The sequence below is a fragment of the Natrix helvetica genome (genome assembly GCF_964273705.1).
Source record: "Natrix helvetica genome assembly, chromosome: 3".
NCBI lineage: Eukaryota > Metazoa > Chordata > Lepidosauria > Squamata > Natricidae > Natrix > Natrix helvetica.
Window position 1 is genome coordinate 133,847,596 of NC_138549.1, and position 21,205 is coordinate 133,868,800.

The window sequence follows — 21,205 nt, forward strand, 5'->3', positions numbered from 1 at the left end:
ATCTTTCCTTTTTTAGTCCTTGGAAACTACAGCAACTCCTATAAAATTGCAGAAGTGCTCTAGATTTCTTCTTCTTCTTTGGTCCTAAATATACTAACTGCATGCCTTCAGAAACAAGTTTAAGAGTTTTTTTTCACAGATTTTCTCACACCCAAGTTTCTTGTTAATGGGAGATTCTAGAGGGAATTATTGTAGGGATTGCTAGAATTTATCAAATACAAGGATAAATCCAAATCTATTGACCTGTAGCCATGCCAAGTGTCTAGTTCACACACTGCACTAAATTATAATTTGGTTTGTTTGAAGTGAACAAAATTCAACCACTGTGGTTTATAGATCATAATATAGAGCTTAATGTATGATGTAAATACAGACATGTTTTATTTATTCAACAAAATAGTTAAACAATTCTTATGAGAATTGTCTCCATGACATAGACCTATTACTGTGAACAGGGGCAGTTGACAGAAGAAAGACTGGGTCACTGAAATATAGTTTGCCAGGGTTTAGTTTACCACCGGTGTGAATCTAGACCTGGGATGGCGAACCTATGGCACACATGCCACAGGTGGCACACTGAGCCATTTGTCAGGGCATGTGAGGCGTTGCTCTGTCAGCTGGCCAGCGTGCATGTACGCATTGGCCAGCTGAGTTCAGCCTTTTTTAAAGCCATTTTTCGTCCTCCCCAGGCTCCAGAAGCTTTATAGGAGCCTGGAAAGGGTGAAAAGCGCCCCCCCCCCCGAGGCCCTCCGGAGGCTTCAGGAGCTTCCCCGAAGCCTCCAGAGCACAAAAAAGCACCCCTATGGGCAAACCGGAAGTTTGGGAACTGACTTCCGGTTTGCTTGTAGGGTCAGTTTAAGCCCTCTGGAGGCTTAGGGTCATTTTTAGTACTCTGAAGGTCCCTGAAGCCTTTGAAGGGCTTAAACCAGTGCTTCTCAATTATTTTCTGTCATGCCCCCCCTAGGAAGAAGAAAACATTTCGCGCGCCCCCCCCCGCGCGACTGTAAATAGTATAATTTGTCTATAAAATTGTTATAAGTACACCTCTGCATAACATAGCACACCGGTCTTTCCTCGTCTCCCACCGTAGTCACATGCTTTCTTTCCTCTTTCCCTCTTACTTGTCTATCCTTCCTTCCACCCTCCCTTCCTCCTTCCCTTCCTTCCTGCCTCCCTTCCAGTTCCCTCCTTCCTCTTTCCCCCTGCCTGCCTGCCTTCTTTCCTCTTTCCCTATCCTCCTATCCTTCCTTTCTCCCTCCCTCCTTCCCTGCCTCCCTTCCAGTTCCATTCTTCCCTCCTTCCTTCTGCCTCCTTCCTGCCTGCTTGCCTTCTTTCCTCTTTCCCTCTTGCTTGTCTATCCTTCCTTCCACCCTCCCTTCCTCCTTCCCTTCCTTCCTGCCTCCCTTCCAGTTCCCTCCTTCCTCTTTCCCCCTGCCTGCCTGCCTTCTTTCCTCTTTCCCTATCCTCCTATCCTTCCTTTCTCCCCCCCTCCTTCCCTGCCTCCCTTCCAGTTCCACTCTTCCCTCCTTCCTTCTGCCTCCTTCCTGCCTGCTTGCCTTCTTTCCTCTTTCCCTCTTGCTTGTCTATCCTTACTCCCTCCTCCCTTTCTTCCCTCCCTCCCTGCCAGCAGCTCCTCCAGCATCCCAGCTGGAAGCAGCAGCACAACAGTCACCGTTACCAGGGGCGAAGGGGTGGCGGTGGCAAGATCGGGCGACCGCCGCCCCTTTGTCCCTTCCCCAACAGCGGCTGTTGCGCTTCCGCTTCCAGACGGAATCCTGGCGGTGGAGCTGCTGGCGGGGAGGCGAGCTACCTGCATAAAGACGCCGCCGAGGGCATGGCAGAATATATCCCGGCTTGAAGTGGCAGCGCCGGGGACTGCTCAGAGACTCATCAGAGCCGCGGGCTGGAGCTGTGCAAAAAGTCTGCTTGGGCTGGGAGGGGGGGAAGGGAGGGAAGCCTGGGACAGCCATGCTTCCCTCCCTCCCACCCTCGCCCGAGCAGGCTTCTTGCACAGCTCCAGCCTGCGGCTCCAATGAAAATCCGCAGTCCGAAGTGCTGCCACTTCCAGGCGGGATATATTATGCCTCGCCCACGCCGCCGCCGTTGCACCCAGATGGAAAGGGAGCCTTCGCGCCCCCCTTTACGGGGGCGCACCCCACTATTTGAGAACCGCTGGCTTAAACCGACCCTACGAGGAAACCAGAAGTGACTTCAGGTTTGCTCGTAGGGTCCTTTCTAGTCCTCCAGAGGCTTCATGGAAACCTCCTGAAGTTCCTTGAAGCCATGAAGGGCCCTCCGGTGGGCAGGGAGGCTGTTTTCACCCTCCTCAGGCTCCTATAAAGCCTCTGGAGCCTGGGGAGGGCGAAAAAAGCATGCAAAAATGGGAGGGGCACCTCTCATGCACGCATGTGCACTGGAAGGGGTCACACATTGCATTATGGATGCGGCATGGCCACGCACAACCCCCCTGTGCTCCCCTCCCTTATGGCACGTGAGCCAAAAGAGGTTCACTATTGCTGATCTAAACCAATGGTTCCTAACATGGGACCCGGGCCCCACAGGGAGGCAATTAGATTTTGAATAGGGAGAATTTGAACCTCGTCTAAACCAAGTTAATGGACTTTTAGGCTTCCTCCGCATGATCAGAGTTTAGTTTTTGAGTAAAATAAGAATTATATGTCACCTGGGGGGAGGGCAGGATTTTAGAGGTGCTTAGGTGGAGCAGGGGCAAAAAAGGTTGGGAACTACTGATCTAGACACAGTGGATTTATGGATCATTCAAACAGGCATGGAGCCCGTGGTGATGGAGATCTTAATTACATATAGATTTATTGAATGACAAATCCCTGCCAAGTATAGTCCTGGAAATATCTCACTTGTCATATTGATTTTCCCTCTAGAAGACCCTTTATCCTCTAGAAGATACAAGAGATACAAGAAGCTACAAAAAGTTAGCTATTCTTGGTGAGGTATTAACACGAAAGGAACATATACTTAGGGGAAAGTGAACATATAATTTGGGAAATATTTTAGTGAGACTTCGAGGTGAGGCCATTTGAATACTTTGAACTTCCCAAAAAAAAAAAAAAACCAGATTTCTCGAGCAGAACATAAGTAGGATTCTATACCAAGAGGTTAATGGGAAATAAAGCTCAAGAGGAGTAAAATGCAAGTCTCCTATGAGTTGAGAAAAAAACAAAAATTATCTTATTAGGCAAACAAGATGGCAAAATTCTTGCTTGTAAATTATATGGGCACAAGAATTTTGAACAGGAATCAGTTTGTGATATGCTTCATGAACAGTACATGTTTTAGACTGTATCAATATGATCTTCAAAACCATGGAAAATAATTATTTCTCTCTGCATAATATTGGCCAGAATGAAATATTTTTTAAAAAATTAAAAACAAATATTCTATGTATTTAAAGAAACATTTTCCGTTTCCTGAAGAATCAACAAAATACCTGAAGATGTATGAAGAAAGCCTTCACCTATCCTCTATTGTACTAGGATTCCTGCTATGGAATAATGACTTTAACATTTTTTTCCAGGTTCAAGTGGGAGTCTGAAAGACATAGTTTACTTTACTTAGCTGCAGAGATATCCTCTGACTGCACAAGGTCCATAGTTCCCCTTTGAAATAAAGAATGAATATCCCTGATACATAGGGCAAATTGCAGTAAAGTACTATATATTCAGCAAAGCTACATAACAACTATCTGCCTCCTTGTGGTACAACAGTAGAAACAGTAGACCATATTCATGTAGCAGAATGAATATTAGCACTCACCAAACAGTTTTGTTGTTTGATCTTATATTTCATGGGAACAAAGTAGCATTTGGATCTTGATCATTTGCAATGCAAACTTAATCAGTTTTAACCATGGGCTGTGGTTAAGTGACAAAATTTATGTGCAATTTGAAAAGTAATACAGGTACTGAAAAATGTGACTTATGACCATTTTTCACACTTATGAACTTGGAACATCCTCATGGTCACGTGATTTGCATTTGGATGCTTAACAAGTGACTCATATTTATGAGAGTTGAAGTGTCCTGGGATCATGTTTTGCGACCTTCTGACAAGCAAAGTCAATGGGGAACCTAGATTCGCTTAACAGCCGTGTTAGTAATTTAACAGCCAGAGTGATTTACTTAACAAACATGTCAAGAAAAGTCGTAAAATGGGGCAAAACTCATTTAACAAATTTCTCATTGGGCTCAATAGTGGCGGTTAAGTTGAGGACTGCCTGTAGTCCCCAATTTTATTAAAACCTGCAGACATCAAAAAGACAAGACTCAAACAAAAGTCACAAATTTAAAAATGAAGTCTATTTTAAAAATTGCCTTCCATTTGAGTATGGTTGTTATGCTTTTCAGATTTCACAAGTCATGGGACAGTACTCAATAGCTAAAAACATCAAATAACTATGTTTCTCTACCTTCTCCAGAACTTCTCCTAGCATTTCATTACAAAAGCATTATGTGCCACATCAATATGCTTATAACTTTTTTATTCCAGAATGAAATTAGGGGTTGAATATAGTGAATAAAATATAACATTTATAAAAGCTTAGATACATGCTTAGAAATCAACGGTGGACAACCCCCAACAACACATTTTACACCAAACTTGTTTCTATGCCTTTCCCAAAAATGTGGAAGTTCATACGGAAGACAGGAGTTTGCAAGATTTCAGACTTTTTAGACTCAAGGAATCCTGGAATGTTCGATAACTTCAGAATAGATTCCCTTTTCCATTTATATGCACGTCTATCTGGATCTGTTATACAATCTAAATTAAAGCCATTAGATTCAAAGTGTCTCCCTCCTCCCTCCATGCATACCTAAATGCTGAGCCAAAATAGGAGAATTCATAATGTAAACATATTCAAAGTCTTCTTGCCAAGGAGCAAACAAGGGAATCTGCAGAATAGTGTCTAGGATGCCCTGTAATTCCCAGAATTCTTAGCCAGCATATCCTATGGGAAGAGCAATCCCAATGTCTTTTGAGAAAGCCCATTTTGGAAGGCTTTTCTAATGATGATTGTACGACAACTTAAAGGCAAACTGCACTTTAAGGTGCATAGAACTTACAATACCATTTTTGTTATATTACTTATCAAAGACGGGGGGAGGGGAGTAGGGTGAAATAGTAAGTATCTGCTAAAAAAAGCCTACATACAGTCGCTTTTTTTATCTTTAGGAAAAGATGTGGAAACTTGGAAGGCTGAGTCAGGTCCAACAAGATACGCTATGCAAAACATTTTTCCCAACTATTGTCTCCGGCCTTTTTTAAACAGCACATCCTAAAGTTAAGATAAAAATTATTTTGCATGCATCTTGCTATTGTTACAAGTGAGGTTTTTTCTGCAATGTATGCTAGAGAACCGTGGAAAGAGTTGCTGTTCAAGAATCAGAAATCCAAGAAAACTATTAGATTTTATTACTGTACAGTTGAATGTATTAAGAAATTCTGTATCAGTAAACTGGAGAAAGATTTTTTTTTACTTCACACTAGAAGATTCCCCAACTGCAATATGTCAAATTGAAGCATTCAGCCTCACAACTAAACTGATGTATATGCACAGAATATATTACATTATAAATTCCGCCAAAATCTGGCAGGCAAATCCAGAAAGGCCTGTAAGATTTATTCCATAGTAAAAAAAAATACACAAAGAAAAATACGCATCTGCAACATTTTTGAGGTTGTATAAAAGTATTGCCAAATTTTTTTTGAATGAAACCAATTATTTTGTATTATTGTCCAAATCACTATAAAACTTCAGTTTCTTGCAGAATGTGACTGGCTGTAATAAGCAGCTGGAAGGCATCTCCCATTCATTTAACTTGAAATTGTTATCAGACCACTCTTTGCTGCATGGAACATTATTTAGCCCCATTACTTCTCCCCACAAAAAGACCCATTCCAGAGGAAAGGACCCCAGAAGTACAAATTATGCAGTGATAATATCATTTTTTCCAGAACGGTGGTTATTCTGCACTGGGATTGTGTGATGTAGAACTTGATGGTCCCATCCAACTGTTGTCAATGAGTTTTTATTCAAGGGAGACCATGATAAGCCTGTTACAAAATCTCGATGAGACCGATTCCTAAAACTGGGAAAGATAGGAGACATTTCTGCTGTTAGTTTAGAAATCCACAGGTGAGTTCATAAATAAATAATTATTAATACCAGACTACCTGCAAATTGCTAGAAAGATGTGAATTGCTAAAATGAGGAAGAACTAATGTTTCTAAGCACTCCACATGGGGTTTTCTGTAAACATTGACTATGTTCCTTCGAAAATAAGCCAATTAGCAAAAACTGTTTTGCTCTGTTCACAAAGGGCCATTCTCCATGTAGCAAAAGGTAGGACATTATTATTTGCCTCATACGCAGGAGAAACAAACCAATGAAAGAGCTTCTGGGGGGAAAACAAGGCTCCTCCTCACTAAAGTCCAACCCATTTCTCCCAAGATATTCAGCCACTAGAGTGACATCAATCCAGCTTTCAGTCTGCATTCAATTTCCCAATTTTAGATAAACCCTTATTAGTGAAAGCTACAGGAATGCGCTCTTGATTTATTTAAAATATTTATAGCCCACACATTATCTATTGGGATCTTCAGATGGTGGAGATAATGTTGGTGTTCCACCATTTGAAGATCCTAGTGGATAGTGGGTGGGCTATAAATATTTCAAATAATATAATGGCTCCAGAGAAGGGAATACTCAACCATTTCTGAAGCATCAATGTAAGCAAGTTTCTAATTTTCTCTTCTTGTCTAGAACAGAGGTGGTAGCTATTCTGAACAGAGTCTACAGACGTACTACCTCCCTGCAATGCAGCGTCAAATTTCCTACTGAGGAAAATGCACTGTATGGAATTCTTCATTTTACCGTATTATCCTACATGCAAGCTGCTTTCATTGGGCAAAGATCTGGATAAATAAACTCTGGATAAACTCTGTTCTACTCTTGCATGGATCCACTAATCTGGTAGACCAATTATGAGACTCAGGTGATTTGCCTTTGGCAGCAAGATCCACCAGGATAAAAATGGGCATGCTTTGTTCTGATCATCACTTTAACCAGAGGGGGCAATTTGAGTATGAACTGTGGTACACAATTATTTTTATATAAATATATGCAACTTTTAACCAAGATGGCAATCATATCACTGAGAGCCTAAGTGACTATATGGCACAGAAATCTAGAGAATTGCAAGAGAGAAGTGGATTGAACTCTTTTGTAACTCACATTTCTGAAAAACTGGAATCAAGAACAACGACAGAACAATCTTCACTGATAGAAGCCAGCTGAGATGAACTAGAAGAAAAAGCTTCTATTAACACATACGATATTTTTTTCTGTTTGTTTAAATGTGACAAACAAATATGAGAGCTTATTAATGACATAAATAAACATGTCATAGCAAAGAAAACCTTATAATCTGTATGTTAAAACTGGAGAAGAAACAGAAATAATTATCAGATTAATGCATGTGAGCAAACACAAAGATGTGCTTATGACTGATATAGGATAGACTAAGGCAGTAATGGCGAACCTATGGCACGCGTGCCACAAGTAGAACGTGGAGCCATTTGTCAGGGCACGCGAGGCGCTGCCCTGTCAGCTGGCCAGCGCGCAAGTGCACGCTGGCCAGCTGAGTTCACCCTTTTTAAAGCTATTTTTCACCCTTCCCAGGCTCCAGAGGCTTTATAGGAGCCTGGGGAGGGCGAAAAGAGCCTCCCCTGACCCCCACCCCCACCCCCGGAGGCTTCATGAGCTTCCCTGAAGCCTCCGGAGCGCAAAAAACCATCCCTATGGGCAAACCGGAAGTTTAAGAACGGACTTCCGGTTTGCTCGGAGGTTCGTTTTGACTGCTCCGGAGGCTTCAGGGAAGCGTCCTGAAGGTCCCTGAAGCCTTCGGAGCACTCAAAACGACCCTCCGAGCAAACCGGAAGTGACTTCCGGTTTGCTTGGAGGGTCGTTTTGACTGCTCCGGAGGCTTCAGGGAAGCTCTGGAGGCTTCAGGGAAGCGTCCTGAAGGTCCCTGAAGCCTTCGGAGCGCTCAAAATGACCCTCCGAGCAAACCGGAAGTGACTTCCGGTTTGCTCAGAGGTTCGTTTTGACTGCTCCGGAGGCTTTGGGGAAGTGTCCTGAAGGTCCCTGAAGCCTCCGGAGGGCTTCTGGGGGGCGGGGGAGGCTGTTTTCACTCTCCCCAGGCTCCTATAAACCCTCTGGAGCCTGGGGAGGGCGAAAAAAAGCATGCAAAAAATAGGGTGTCGCGCCTGTAGTGTGCACATACACACTGGGGGGTGTTGCGCATTGCATTATGGGTGCGGCACACCCGCACACGACCCCCCTGCGCTCCCCCCACTTATGGCATGCGAGCCAAAAAATGTTCGCCATCGCTGGACTAAGGGATAAAGCAAACAATGTCATCCAAGAGGAGAGGTATAAGAGATTGCCTGAAGTGAAAAAAAAATACACTATATATTTAGTGAGTTCCAGAGAGAATGAATGGATTAGCTTTACATACAAGAATATTTTTTGTAACAACACAACACAAAATGAGCAAAGATAAAGTAGCTTTTGTAGTTTAAAACTGAAATTAAAAGATTAACAATATCTTAGTAAAAGCCAAATGTGGTTAGGTAAAATCACTGTTGTATTTTAATTTTAGCCAAGCGTACCAATCAAGTCCTTTTTTGTTACAAAATAGCATCAACTGAGAATAACGATACCAAATCAAATTTATAGAAAAAGAAATTATTGTGCAGAATCTAGAAGAATTTGTAACTTTTTAGCTTTCATTGTTTCAAACGAAAATCTAAAGTTGAACGACAAATTTCTAAAGACGACTGTAAACTTGAAAAAGACTTTCTGTAGCGATTTCCCTTTCTGTTGATGACTGAAGCAGAATAATCTTCCAGGTCCCAAGTGATGACAACCTATAGCCAAAGCCATATACTTCTGAATTATATAGATATTTGTAAATTGAAATGGCCATGGGAAAATCCTTCTGGATGTAGTAATTTTAGAAAACATCAGGGAAGAAGCTTTTATCACCTTTAGCAGGTAAACCATTTTTACATCCACTTGGAAGAGAAAAAGCTGTAGCGCTTTTATAGTGTTTGTAATTGCAAGGCAGGATTAGTAGACCTTTTATATATCATGCTGCTGTTTGTACAGTTTTTAGAAAGCTTTTCTTTCTCTGCTGAGTGTACATGTAATTATTAAGAGACTGAATCAGCCCGCTGCAGGATGAAGTCCTGTTCATTAAGATTATAGATTAGAAATCAATAGATTGGTAGACATTTTTTACTTATTTAATTAATTTGTAAAATTTCTTGGCTACCCAACTTACCGCAGGATAATTCTGGGTGGCTTACAATCTTAAAGCGATAAAAACTATATAGGGACATATATTCACTGAGCCACCTTCCATGACTAGAACCCAACTCTCCACATTCCCAGTCCAGCCCCTTAGCAATTACCTAACATTGGTTCTCATACGATTATGAGATAATGTACACGTACACATGAATGAGTTGACATCCAAGAGTGATGGCACATACATTTGTATATAAAAATAACAAACTGCATATAGTTCTTTCTTTTTTTTTGACACTGCAGTCCTACCTGTGTGCAGAAAAAGCAAATCCTGTGATACTACGGGAATGCACAGTTGAACTGATGACGGTATCTGGATTCTTTGTATCTATAAGTGCAATCATCCCACTTTCATCACCTTTGAAATAACAATGGAGAACAAACAGCTGGAGGTAAATGGGCATTTAATATGTAAAAAGGATTTTTTTAAAAAAAATATTCCTTACCCAAAACAAAAGTGTCATTTTGATGTGGATGCCACGCCAGTGAGGTAGCAAGATTACAAGAGGCATTGCAGGCTGAATATATGTAATGGCAGAAAAAAATATAATTAGGTTCACAAGCCTATATCAGAGAAGACAATTGATTACTAGCAAATATTCAAAAGAAAACACACACAAGTAGACATTTCCTCCTTTAAACACGTTTAGTTAGCTTATTTCTAAAAAAAAAAAGCAGTTTAAGACTTTACTCATCTATCTAAAAATACATGATTTTTACCTATAACAAAAATACATTGAGAGAAGTTTTACATATTTATTGATTTATTGCATTAATATTCTGCTTTTTCTTTGGGATCTAAGGGCAGAATTAGAATTGCGAATTCCCCTAATTTTATTTCCAAAGCTACCATGGAAGGTTGGTTAGTTTGAGAATGCTTCACTGATCAAATTTAAGAGGAAATGTGAATCAGTCCTATATTTTATGCTACACTATTTCTATTTTATATCTTTTGATTTTCCTTTTAGAAGGCCAATATCTAAGAAAAAAGACGGATATAAAGGAGGGGGGGGGAACACTTAAATCTGCTGTTCAGAAGTAACTTGAGGACTTAATTAGATTACTTGTTACAATACTTCTGGATCATGCATGCATTTCTACAAGAAGGACAATTTAACATAAAGATTTTTAGAATTCATAATTGGATTTCCTTCTTGAATTACATGATTCAAGTGACTCCATCTGCTGCAAATAACTAAGTACTAGGGTGTGAGCTGGCTTTTAGACATACTGATAAACCACTATAGCCTTGAACGTATTAATATCTCCATCTGATTACATCATGCTCAGTGAGCCCCTCTGACCAAATCCCACCTCAAATCCATTTTTCTTTTTTTACTTACTTGGAATAATGTTATATTTCTGCATTCCACATCCAATAATTAAAGCCAGGTTTTAACTCGAAGTGAGAGTGCAAACCACAACTTAGTGATCATTAATATCCACTCTGTGTATCTATAAAACTGCTCTAATGACTGGATTAAAGCATTCCTACCATGAACTATACTTTGTGATTATAATTTTTACACAGGGCAGTGATTCAATCAATGTTAAGAATGTATGGTTAGAAAAATTCATTTCAGGGGAACAACCACGTTTCTCTCTAACCTTTATCATAAAGATCTTTAACAGCTCCTGCTGGAAAGTATAGTTCACTGACATTTGAAAGTTACAGGCTGCAGTCACTTGATCCTTTGAGCTGTTCTCCTGAAATGTATCATTCCCCCCCCCCCCCCGAGACTGGAAGGAGGGGGTCTGACCCTAAACAGGCAAAATCTTACATGTCTCCATTCCCTGCTAAAAAGGCCATCATGCAGACTAGGCATTATCCTAGGCACAGACTAGCTTTGGAATCAAAGACTTAAAACTTTTCCAACTTTTTGCCACATCCAACTGTCCAAAAAAATAAACAAACACTAATGTTTATTTAGGCCTTTTTCTGATGGAAATAGATGAAATACTCTATCCACCTCCACCCAGAAGTGGGTGTGCAGGAGTATATTATTTATTTATTAAATTTGTTAGCCGCTCCCTCTCCACAAATAATAAATATGAGAGTATGAGTATATAAAAAATGGTATTTTAGGACTTTCCAACTGGCTACTGTTCTGTCCCGTGATTCCAATGAATATGCAGACACTGGCTTGGCTGTCTGCCACGACTAATTACGTAGATAAAGCCACCCCTTGGCTAGGAGCCTAGAAAGCTATCTTCAAGAAACCAAGATTAAACTTACGGAATGCTTTCTCAACGGCTAGAAAAATGGACTGTTGTTTCCTGCAAATATTCCACTCCCGTCACTACACCTATAAACTCTTTGGGAGGGGCCACAACCTTAGCCAGCTGTCCCTACTTCCTTCTATGACGTCTTCTCCACAGCTGTTCCTTTCTCCTCTCAGCTCTACGTACACGCACATCAGGGACAACCTCCCTCTGTTCCTTCTCACTGCTCCCTGACTCAGATGCCACCTGGTGGCCAACAGGCCTCTCTAGTTCCTGCTCTGACTCCAAACACCCTCCAGAGTCTTCCTCATCCTCCAGATGGTCTGAGCTGTCAGAGTCCACCAACAGCTCAGCCGACCGCTGCTGGGCCACAACAGCTACTGAATAACCCACTCAAAGGTTATATTGGAGGAGAAAGAACCAACATTTTTTCTACTTAAAGGAGAAACATTTCCAAAACTATCAAGCATGAGACATACCAATTCGAGATGCTGGCTTTGGAGATCTGGTATCCCAGAGTAAAACCCTGCTGTCCTAAAGAAGTACAAAATTAATAAAACAGAATTAAAAGTGAAATTGTCGACCAAAATATACATTCTAGCATTCCAATTTTGCCACATTTTCCCCATTTCTTTGCAATACTGTGCTATTATTTTTCATCCCTTTGATTATTTCTAACATTCCATTGACTTTGGCCTTGAGAATACAGAGGTCAAGTCTGAACCTATATCTACGGTAATTCAGAAATAGAAAATGGAGTTTACCTCAGCGCAGGACAGGAACATTGTATCCTTTCCAGGGCAGGAGGCCACACAGGCCACTTGACCAGTATGAGCTAGCCCAAACCAAAACAAAAATTATCATATATCCCATTCATAGAGTTTGCTTATGATTTAAATCAACGATACTCCAGAAAACATCATTGGATTCACACAAGACAAAAACCTTTCTACACAAATTCAATTCAAAAGCATTAGTGCTGCTCAGAAGGTGAAAATAATAACATTATATGTACATATGTGTGTGTATGTGCTACAAACAAAAGTTCAAACTCCATTGATTGTGAAGTTCAGCAGATAACATTACTCAGCCCAATCTACTCCTTAAATGTATGAAGCCACAATGGAATGAATATGTCTGTGCATATGTGTGTATGCATATAATAAATAAATACATAATGGGAATAAATAGTCATAAACAGGATTATTTAATGAATGAGAATACTTCCAATTCAGACATAAAACCATAAAACTCCTAGAGATGAAAAAATACATTTAGATCCACATTTCCTAAAACATTGCATTCAGTTTAAAGAAGGCATACTAAAAAGTTTTAAAATGCATATAAAAAGTTTTAAATGTCTATATTTAAATGTTTAAATGTTTATATCTATTCATCAGCGGCCCTGCCCGAGCTCCTCGAGCTGATCGCGGAGACGGCAGTTGATACCCCCAAACTTGTGGTTATGGGGGATTTCAATCTGCCGTCGACAGGTGAAGTATCCGAGGTGGCTCGGGAGTTCATGGCTTCCATGACAGCCATGGACCTGTCCCAATTAATTCAGGGCCCCACACACGAGGGTGGACACACACTGGACCTTGTTTTTGTATCTGGACAGTGGCCGAGTGATCTGGGAATAGGGGATCTAGTTATCACACCCCTGTCATGGTCAGATCACTCTTCTCTCTGGCTCGACTTCCCCGGCGCTACCCCCCACCGCGGGGAGGCGGAACCTGATTGTCCCAGATGGTTCCGCCCCAAGCGACTGATGGAACCGGATAGGTTCCAGACGGAGCTTGGGCCACTTCCTGTAGCCCTGACCCGCTCCCGGACGGAGGACCTAGTGGCCGCTTGGAATAAGGCGGATGCGGGGGCCTTGGACCGGGTAGCGCCTTTGCGGCCTCTCTTGCGGCAACGAACCACCCTGGCTCCTTGGTTTACCGAGGAGCTGAGGGTGATGAAACGCCACAAGAGACGCCTAGAAAGCAGGTGGAGGTTCTCACGCTCCGAATCTGACCGAACACAGGTAAGAGCCTATTTACGGACCTACCTTGTGGCTCTAAGAGCGGCCAAACGTAGACACTGTGCCGCTCTTATTGCGTCCGCGGATAACCGCCCTGCCGCCCTGTTTCGGGTGACCCGCTCTCTCTTATTTCAGAGGTCGCGGGAAGCCCCTTTGCAGGGTAGAGCAGAGGAGTTTGGGGAATATCTGCAGGACAAAATTGATCAGATCCGGAGTGGATGGGCCCCCTTCAGTGGACCAGGGGAGACGTCGGAAGCAAGTCTTGAGACACCATGCTGGGAGGAGTTTGACTCTGTTGCCCCCAAGGACTTGGACAGGTTATGTGGGCGACTGCGAGCCACCTCATGTTTACTGGACCCGTGTCCCTCCTGGCTTGTACTGGCATCCTGGGAGGTTACACGAGGCTGGCTCCTGGGTCTGGTAAATGCTTCACTGGAGGTGGGGTCCTTGCCGACCGCCTTGAAAGAGGCGGTGGTGAGGCCCCTGCTTAAGAGGCCTTCCCTGGATCCGGAGGAACTAGCTAATTACCGTCCTGTCTCCAACCTTCCCTTTTTAGCGAAGGTTGTAGAGAGTGTGGTGGCGCAACAGTTCCCACGTCACCTGGAGGAAGTAGTCTATCTTGACCCGCGCCAGTCCGGCTTTCGACCCGGTCACAGCACGGAGACAGCCTTGGTCGCGTTGGTAGATGATCTATGGAGGGCCAGAGATAGGGGTTGTTCCTCTATCCTGGTCCTATTAGATCTATCAGCGGCTTTCGATACCATCGACCATGGTATCTTACTGTGCCGGCTGGAAGAGATGGGCGTGGGGGGCACCGTTTTGCGGTGGTTCCGCTCCTATCTCCCCAACCGGACGCAGTGTGTGTTGGCAGGGGAGCAGAGGTCGACCCTGAGGCCACTCACTTGTGGGGTGCCTCAGGGTTCGGTCCTCTCGCCCCTCCTGTTCAACACATACATGAAGCCGCTGGGTGAGATCATCCGTGGTTTTGGGGTTGGATACCATCTGTACGCTGATGATACACAGCTGTACATTTCCACCCCAAACCACCCCAACGAGGCCGTCGAAATGCTGTCCCGGTGTTTGGAAGCCGTGCGGGTCTGGATGGGGGACAACAGACTTAAACTCAACCCTTCCAAGACTGAGTGGCTGTGGCTACCGGCGCCCCGATTTAACCAGTTGACGCCATCACTGGCCATAGGGAGCGAATTATTGCCCCCCGTGGAACGGGCGCGCAATCTGGGCATCCTCCTTGATGCCCGGCTGTTGATGGATGACCATCTGACAGCTGTGGCGAGGGGGGCGTTCCACCAGGTTCGCCTGGTGCGTCAATTGCGCCCCCTATTGGATCGGGACGCCGTACGCACAGTCACTCATGCGCTGGTGACGTCTCGCCTGGACTACTGCAATGCTCTCTACATGGGGCTCCCCTTGAGATGCACCCGAAGACTACAGCTAGTTCAGAATGCGGCCGCGCGGGTTATCATGGGAGGATCAAGATACTCCCATATAACACCATTCCTGCGCGAGCTGCACTGGCTGCCTGTGATTTTTCGGGTGCGTTTCAAGGTGTTGGTTACTATCTTCAAAGTGCTCCATGACATGGGACCTAGTTACCTGCGGGACCGCATCTCACCTCATACATCTCTACGACCTATCCGCTCTCACAGGGAGGGACTCCTCTAGGTGCCATCCGCCAAGCAGTGCCAGCGGGTGACGCCTAGGAGTAGAGCCTTCTCTGTGATGGGCCCAACCCTCTGGAATGACCTCCCTCCCGATATTAGAACTACTAATGACCTCCGCTCCTTCCGACAGAAGCTCAAGACTCACCTGTTCCGACTAGCTGGCTTAGCCGATTGATAGTTCCATCTTCCACCTCCTGGCAAACATTTTATTGGGGAATTTTTTAAGGGAATTTTAATTGTATTTGTAGTTTAACTAAGAATTGTACAGTATATTTTTACCTCCTCCGTCCACGTCCATGTCTATGTTCATGTCTATGTATTTGTATATGGTTTTAACATGACTGTACACCGCCCCGAGTCCTGCCTAGGAAAGGGAGCGGTCTAGAAATAAAAGTTTATTATTATTATTATTATTATTATTATTATTATTATTATTATTATTATTATTATTATTATTATTATTATTATTATTATTATTATTATTATTATTATTATATAATTTTAAAATTTAAAAGCTTGTATTTTTAAAGCTTTAAATATTTATGTCAAGCATTGGATCTTTAGGCCTGCCACATTTAGTCTATGGAAAACTGGGAGAGGGGGTTGTATGGAGCTGGGGAAGATATATAGTCATAACAACAATCCTTTCTCCGAGAGTCAAAGACATTCTGCCAGGCACCTGGTGTGACTGGGAGGCATCTCCAGTTGGGACGGTGCTTTGATTGGACCATATGATGGACATGTGGGTTCTGATTAGGTGCTTGGACTTCTTTTGGGTGGGGAAAACCTGGAGACTTTCAGATTCTTATTTTCCCAGATGTGCCAATATGACATCTCTAATTAAAAAAAATCACATCAAGTTGTTTTGCAGTTAATTTTAAATACGGTGCCTGAACAATTCAAAAAATTCATATAACTTTCTGTCTCCAATCCATGCTGGACAGAACTTGAAACATGCTTCAGACAAAGGAAAAGCAGCAGCTACATGACTACTTCTTTCAAACTCCCTGTACAATGAAGCAAATCAGTCCTGTCCAGCATGGATGGCAGTCTTCACCCCACTGAGATGATTTCAGCTAAAAAAAAATGGATGGATAAGACCAATTGAAAAACATAACAAAAAATGATTTTTGAAAACTACTGGGTGTGTGAAAGCACATCGATCTTCTGTCAAAGTATGTACAAAGTATGACAAAACTCAGATGCACTGACTGTAAATAGAGAAAAGAAAGTAACTGGACACCACCAGTGAGTTGAAGGTAGGCATTTTGATTAAACTCTGCTCATTCATGAAGTTTATTAGATCAGATTGCGATAACTGTCCTCAAACCTCCCATATGAGAATATACTGTGACAAAGGTGAATCGCTTGCAATTTACTTGGGAAGAAAGGCAGGATGAAATAATTGAGTAAGGAAATATTTGGCAAGTTTGGCTCTTACCTCTATATGTGCTGAGTACTGTTTGTTGAGGGATATCCCAGATCTTCACACTAGACATAAAAGTCAGATCAGGTTCATGATTCAAAAACATAAGATGTTTTTATATAAAGCAGAAAAACAACAGCACAAGAGTCACCTGAAATCTTTGCTGCCACTGATGGCCTGTGTGTTGTTGGAAACAACACTCACAGTTGTCACAATGTCGTCATGCTCATATTTACAGAATTTGTTCACTATCAAAGTCTCATTCTCATCCAGCTCCCAAAATTCCAGAGCACCTGAGCAATAGGGGAGAAGAAAGTCAAATTCATACACTGCAGCTTGCATTATTTCAGTGTTTCTCAACCTTGGCAACTTGAAAATGTCCGGACTTCAACTCCCAGAATTCCCCAGCCAGCTGGCTGGGGAATTCTGGGAGTTGAAGTCCGGACATCTTCAAGTTGCCAAGGTTGAGAAACACTGCATTATTTGATTGTCTTACTCCAAAAACTTCAGTTTGTATATAACTTGGCAGCTAGGCTTGTCCTGGTAAGAATGTAAAAAGCCCATATTACACCTGAGCTTAAAGCACTCCAGTTGACAATTTTAAAGCCCTTCAAGACTTAGATCCAGTCTATCTGACAGAACCATCTTGTTTCATACGAACATCCATGCTTTTATAGATTGTCTACCTTTGTGTGGCTAAAGTTGCTAAGAGTTTGTCTGATTTGGAACCAAGCCTTCTCTTTTACAGTCTCAGCTCTTTAGACCACATTTCCTATAGAGATGGGTCTAATATTTCCATTAGCCTTTTAAAAAACCCATTAAAACGCGTATGTTTCTGTCAACCTTTAAAAGTCGATTTTCAAATTATTTTAAAATATGTTTAAGTGTGCTATGTTCAATGTTTCTAATTTTTTCATTTAAAACAATATTCAATTTAAGTCCCTGAAAGATTTCAGTACTGAGCAGTGTGTTGAAATTAAATCATAACCAAGTTGCTCAGCTGTGATATGTGGTATTTTGATTTGTTCCATCAAATGTTCATTGAAATATGGAATACCCTAAACTACAATAAAACACAGCTTCATTACAAAAAGGAAGAGAAATTACTCAAGCACTCACAAGATCCTTCAATAATTTTTACATCATTGATTGTTTGGCTAAATCACACATATGGAACAGGTAAGGCAGAGAGAAACAGACACTTTTAATTTGTCACCGGCTTTAAAAAAGAAATAAAGCAAAATCCCAAGTTTGCATTTTGTATCCAAACTCCATTGTCCAGTTTCTCCAGAATATTCGGATTTTCTATACGATCATTCTGCTATTTTCTGGAAGTGATTCTTCCAATATTGGAAGTAGTTTTCAGCATTCTTGAATCACCATGTTCTAGGAAATTTCATTCTATCTTTGATACTATCTTTAAACTCTAACAGGTTTTAGGAGGCAAATATCTTTTGACACTCACCTGAATCTGATGCTACCAAAATTCCTTTGTCTGCTACCCACTTCAGATCTGCTATTCCTGCTTCAGTTTGAACACCCGCAGAGCAAAAGCCTTCATTAGGAGCTCTTGATGTATCTTTGAATACCCAAATGGAACCAACCCAGCAACGTCCACTCAAACTGGATGCCCCCAGGAGCAGAGAACCATCTGAAAAGCAAAATTAAAACAGATTAGTATAATAAAATATTTTAATGTATAATGAATGAAGCATACAAAAAACTTGAGTTTTGCATTTTACCCAGGACCTTTGTTCTTCAGCAGAGAACTGTTCCAATAAAAAAAATGTAGCTTTGTCTTGAATGACGTTCTTAAATTCTTAGTCCAGTTTTGGATTCTACTCATAGTGAGAGAGGGAAGTATAGGCTTTTTTTTTTGGCATATACTCTCAATTTACCAAAATGAGTAAAATGAGTATATGTTTAAAGTATAAAAATATGAAGCAGCTAATGGAATGCTGAGGACAAAGGTATATTTCATGACAGCACTAAAATATCTGAGTAATAGAAGGGAATTCATTCAAAGATGATCTAGCTGATTGCCAAGGTGAACATTTAGACTCAGAGTTCACCAAACTGTTATTTAAGTTTTTTTTATAACTAAAAAAAGATCACAGGACTGTTCAACTCAGGTAAGGTTTGAATCTGATTTTTAAATGACAAAAGTTTATCCATCTTTAAATGATGATAAAATTGCTTCCTGAGCATAAGAGGTGCCTTTCAATCAACATTCACATGGATGGGTGTGTATGTGTGTGTGTGTACCTTCACATATGGAGAAAATCTGTCTTTCCTGACTGGTGTCCAGGTTTACAAATAATGCTTTACCCATGAATACTTCAATACACAACTATAGAAGCAGACCAAAGCACAGTGATTGCTACTAGCAGTATGTATTCCTAAAAGTGATTGATAACCTCAAAAAACTTTCAATAGCCAGGTGATGTCTATATTTACTGTATTCAAAACTGAAACAGAGAGTTTAAAGTATTGTTTGGGAATCACACTTTGAAATCGACTGATTTAGACTAGAGCACCCTTGCTTACATCAGACTAGGATATCTGCAACTGCTACTGTCGATCCTCATCACTTGCTATGAAGGATGGGGATTGTAGGCAAGGATAGCTGGAGTTTGAAGTGTGGGAAGACTGATCCAACAGTAAAAGTTTTATACTCTGTAGTGCAGAGGTCTTCAAACTTGGCAACTTTAAGACTTGTGGACTTCAACTCCCAGAATTCTGGGAATTCAAGTCCACAAGTCTTAAAGTTGCCAAGTTTGGGGACCCCTGTTATAGCGATTCAGAACATCGCAGCATAATTGTTAAGTTTCTGCCGTTTTTTAAAAAAACGAGTAAAAATTATAAACACATCAAAAGGCGGCAGATTTAAATTGCGTATGAGTACTATATAAAATATATCAACAGAATGAAACTCGGCTCACATGGCAGAAATGGCCAATTTAAGAGAGGCTCCAGCTAACAGCGGAATTCACGAGAAAGATAACGTGGGCAGGGCACCCACAAGGCATACGACATCCTCGGATCCCCAGCCACGAGAACCCCGCAAAAGATCGCAAGATCTCTGAAATGCAGGCTGCAGGATTCCGCAGCTTGCTGCCTTTCAGACGTTCGGGGCTACACCTGTCATTATTCCCAGGCAGCGATGGTGATGAGTTGTAACGAAGGGCGCCTGGGGACACCAACTTGGTAAACACTCAAGGGGTACCTGTTCGGTAATGGGCCCCGTCCAGGTGGCGCTCCATGCAGGCGGGAGCGTTGGGAGGAATATTCCACTCGGGTCCGGCTTCTGCCTCCACTGCATGGCCGGGACTCGCCTTGGCTTCTTCCATAGGTGCAGCAGTGAAATGCTTTCCAGCAACTCCAAAAATGCCCGCGTGTTCCAAAAAAGACACTCTTACCGCTCCGATAGTAGTCTCCCTTATCTCGCGAGAGCTTCCAAAATACCCTCAAGGCGGAATTCAAGAGTGTGCCTGCTTTTCTCGCGATATTTGCCTAGACCGTATATAATCGAATTCTATAGAGCTAGAACCAAGTGTTTCTGAATCGTAGCCATTTAAACCGTATGGACTTCAACTCCCAGAATTCCGCAGCCAGTATCTCGCGAGAACTTCCAAGATTCCCTTCCAGGGAAGGAGTCAAGGCAGTAAAAGATTTTCTTGCGAGATTCTCCGAGACTACAGAATTAAACTCTATAGAACAGAATAGGAATCAATGTTTCTCAACCTCAATAACTTAAGTTGTGTGGACCAACTCCCAGAATTTTCCGGTTAGAGAAAATTTCCCATGGTGGCTAGGGAATTCTGAGAGTTAAAGTTCATTCTTAAATTGCTGAGATTCAGAAACATTGAAATAGAAGACACTTTGAATAATCAAGACAAGACAATTTACGTTATGGAGCTTAACTTTTTCCTTAGTGCAGAAATGCAGATGGGTACCATGTCTGCACTTGAGCATATCATGGAGAATGCTATTAAAATTAAGTCATATTTTAATATTCATATAGACTTGGCCCTTTTCTTATATAAATGCATGGCTTTATAGCTATATTTTGGAATGATGGAGAACAGGACTATAGGTAGCTATTATGAATCTTGATGTCAAAATGATCAAAGTTGTCATATCACAATGCAAACTTTCCCTTTTTGTAGCTGTATACTACTACTGTATTATAAAAATATGCAATCAACTACTATTCCAAGATACTTTTCATTATAACTTTTGCCAGGCCAGGGATCCCCCAATCCAAAGTCTAAGTGAAAATGTTAAACTCCATTCTGTCTGTAGTATTCATCTCCAATCTATCAATGTAATTTGAACTGACATTTATCAGGTATGATTGCTGTAAAACCGGAAGATGGATTAAATGGCTGCAATCATGTTGAATTCTGGAATCCTACTATATGGTTCTAAATAGCTGTATT

At 41.8% G+C, this 21,205-nt stretch overlaps 1 protein-coding gene and 1 long non-coding RNA gene across 2 annotated transcripts in view; one reads left to right on the top strand and one right to left on the bottom strand.

The window, feature by feature from the left end:
- LOC309388654 overlaps positions 1–21,205 on the top strand; it is an 81,012-nt gene that overhangs the window by 45,474 nt on the left and 14,333 nt on the right. The window lies entirely within an intron of this gene.
- Positions 4,500–20,352, bottom strand: WDR77 (WD repeat domain 77). The gene is made up of 10 exons (XM_081947850.1): positions 19,990–20,352; positions 18,229–18,414; positions 16,915–17,056; positions 16,779–16,828; positions 12,397–12,467; positions 12,112–12,166; positions 9,856–9,927; positions 9,659–9,767; positions 7,271–7,339; positions 4,500–6,125 (listed from the first exon to the last, which is right to left on the bottom strand). Exons 1-10 carry the CDS (start codon positions 20,111–20,113, stop codon positions 5,963–5,965), a joined length of 1,041 nt encoding a protein of 346 aa, XP_081803976.1. The 5' UTR covers positions 20,114–20,352; the 3' UTR covers positions 4,500–5,962.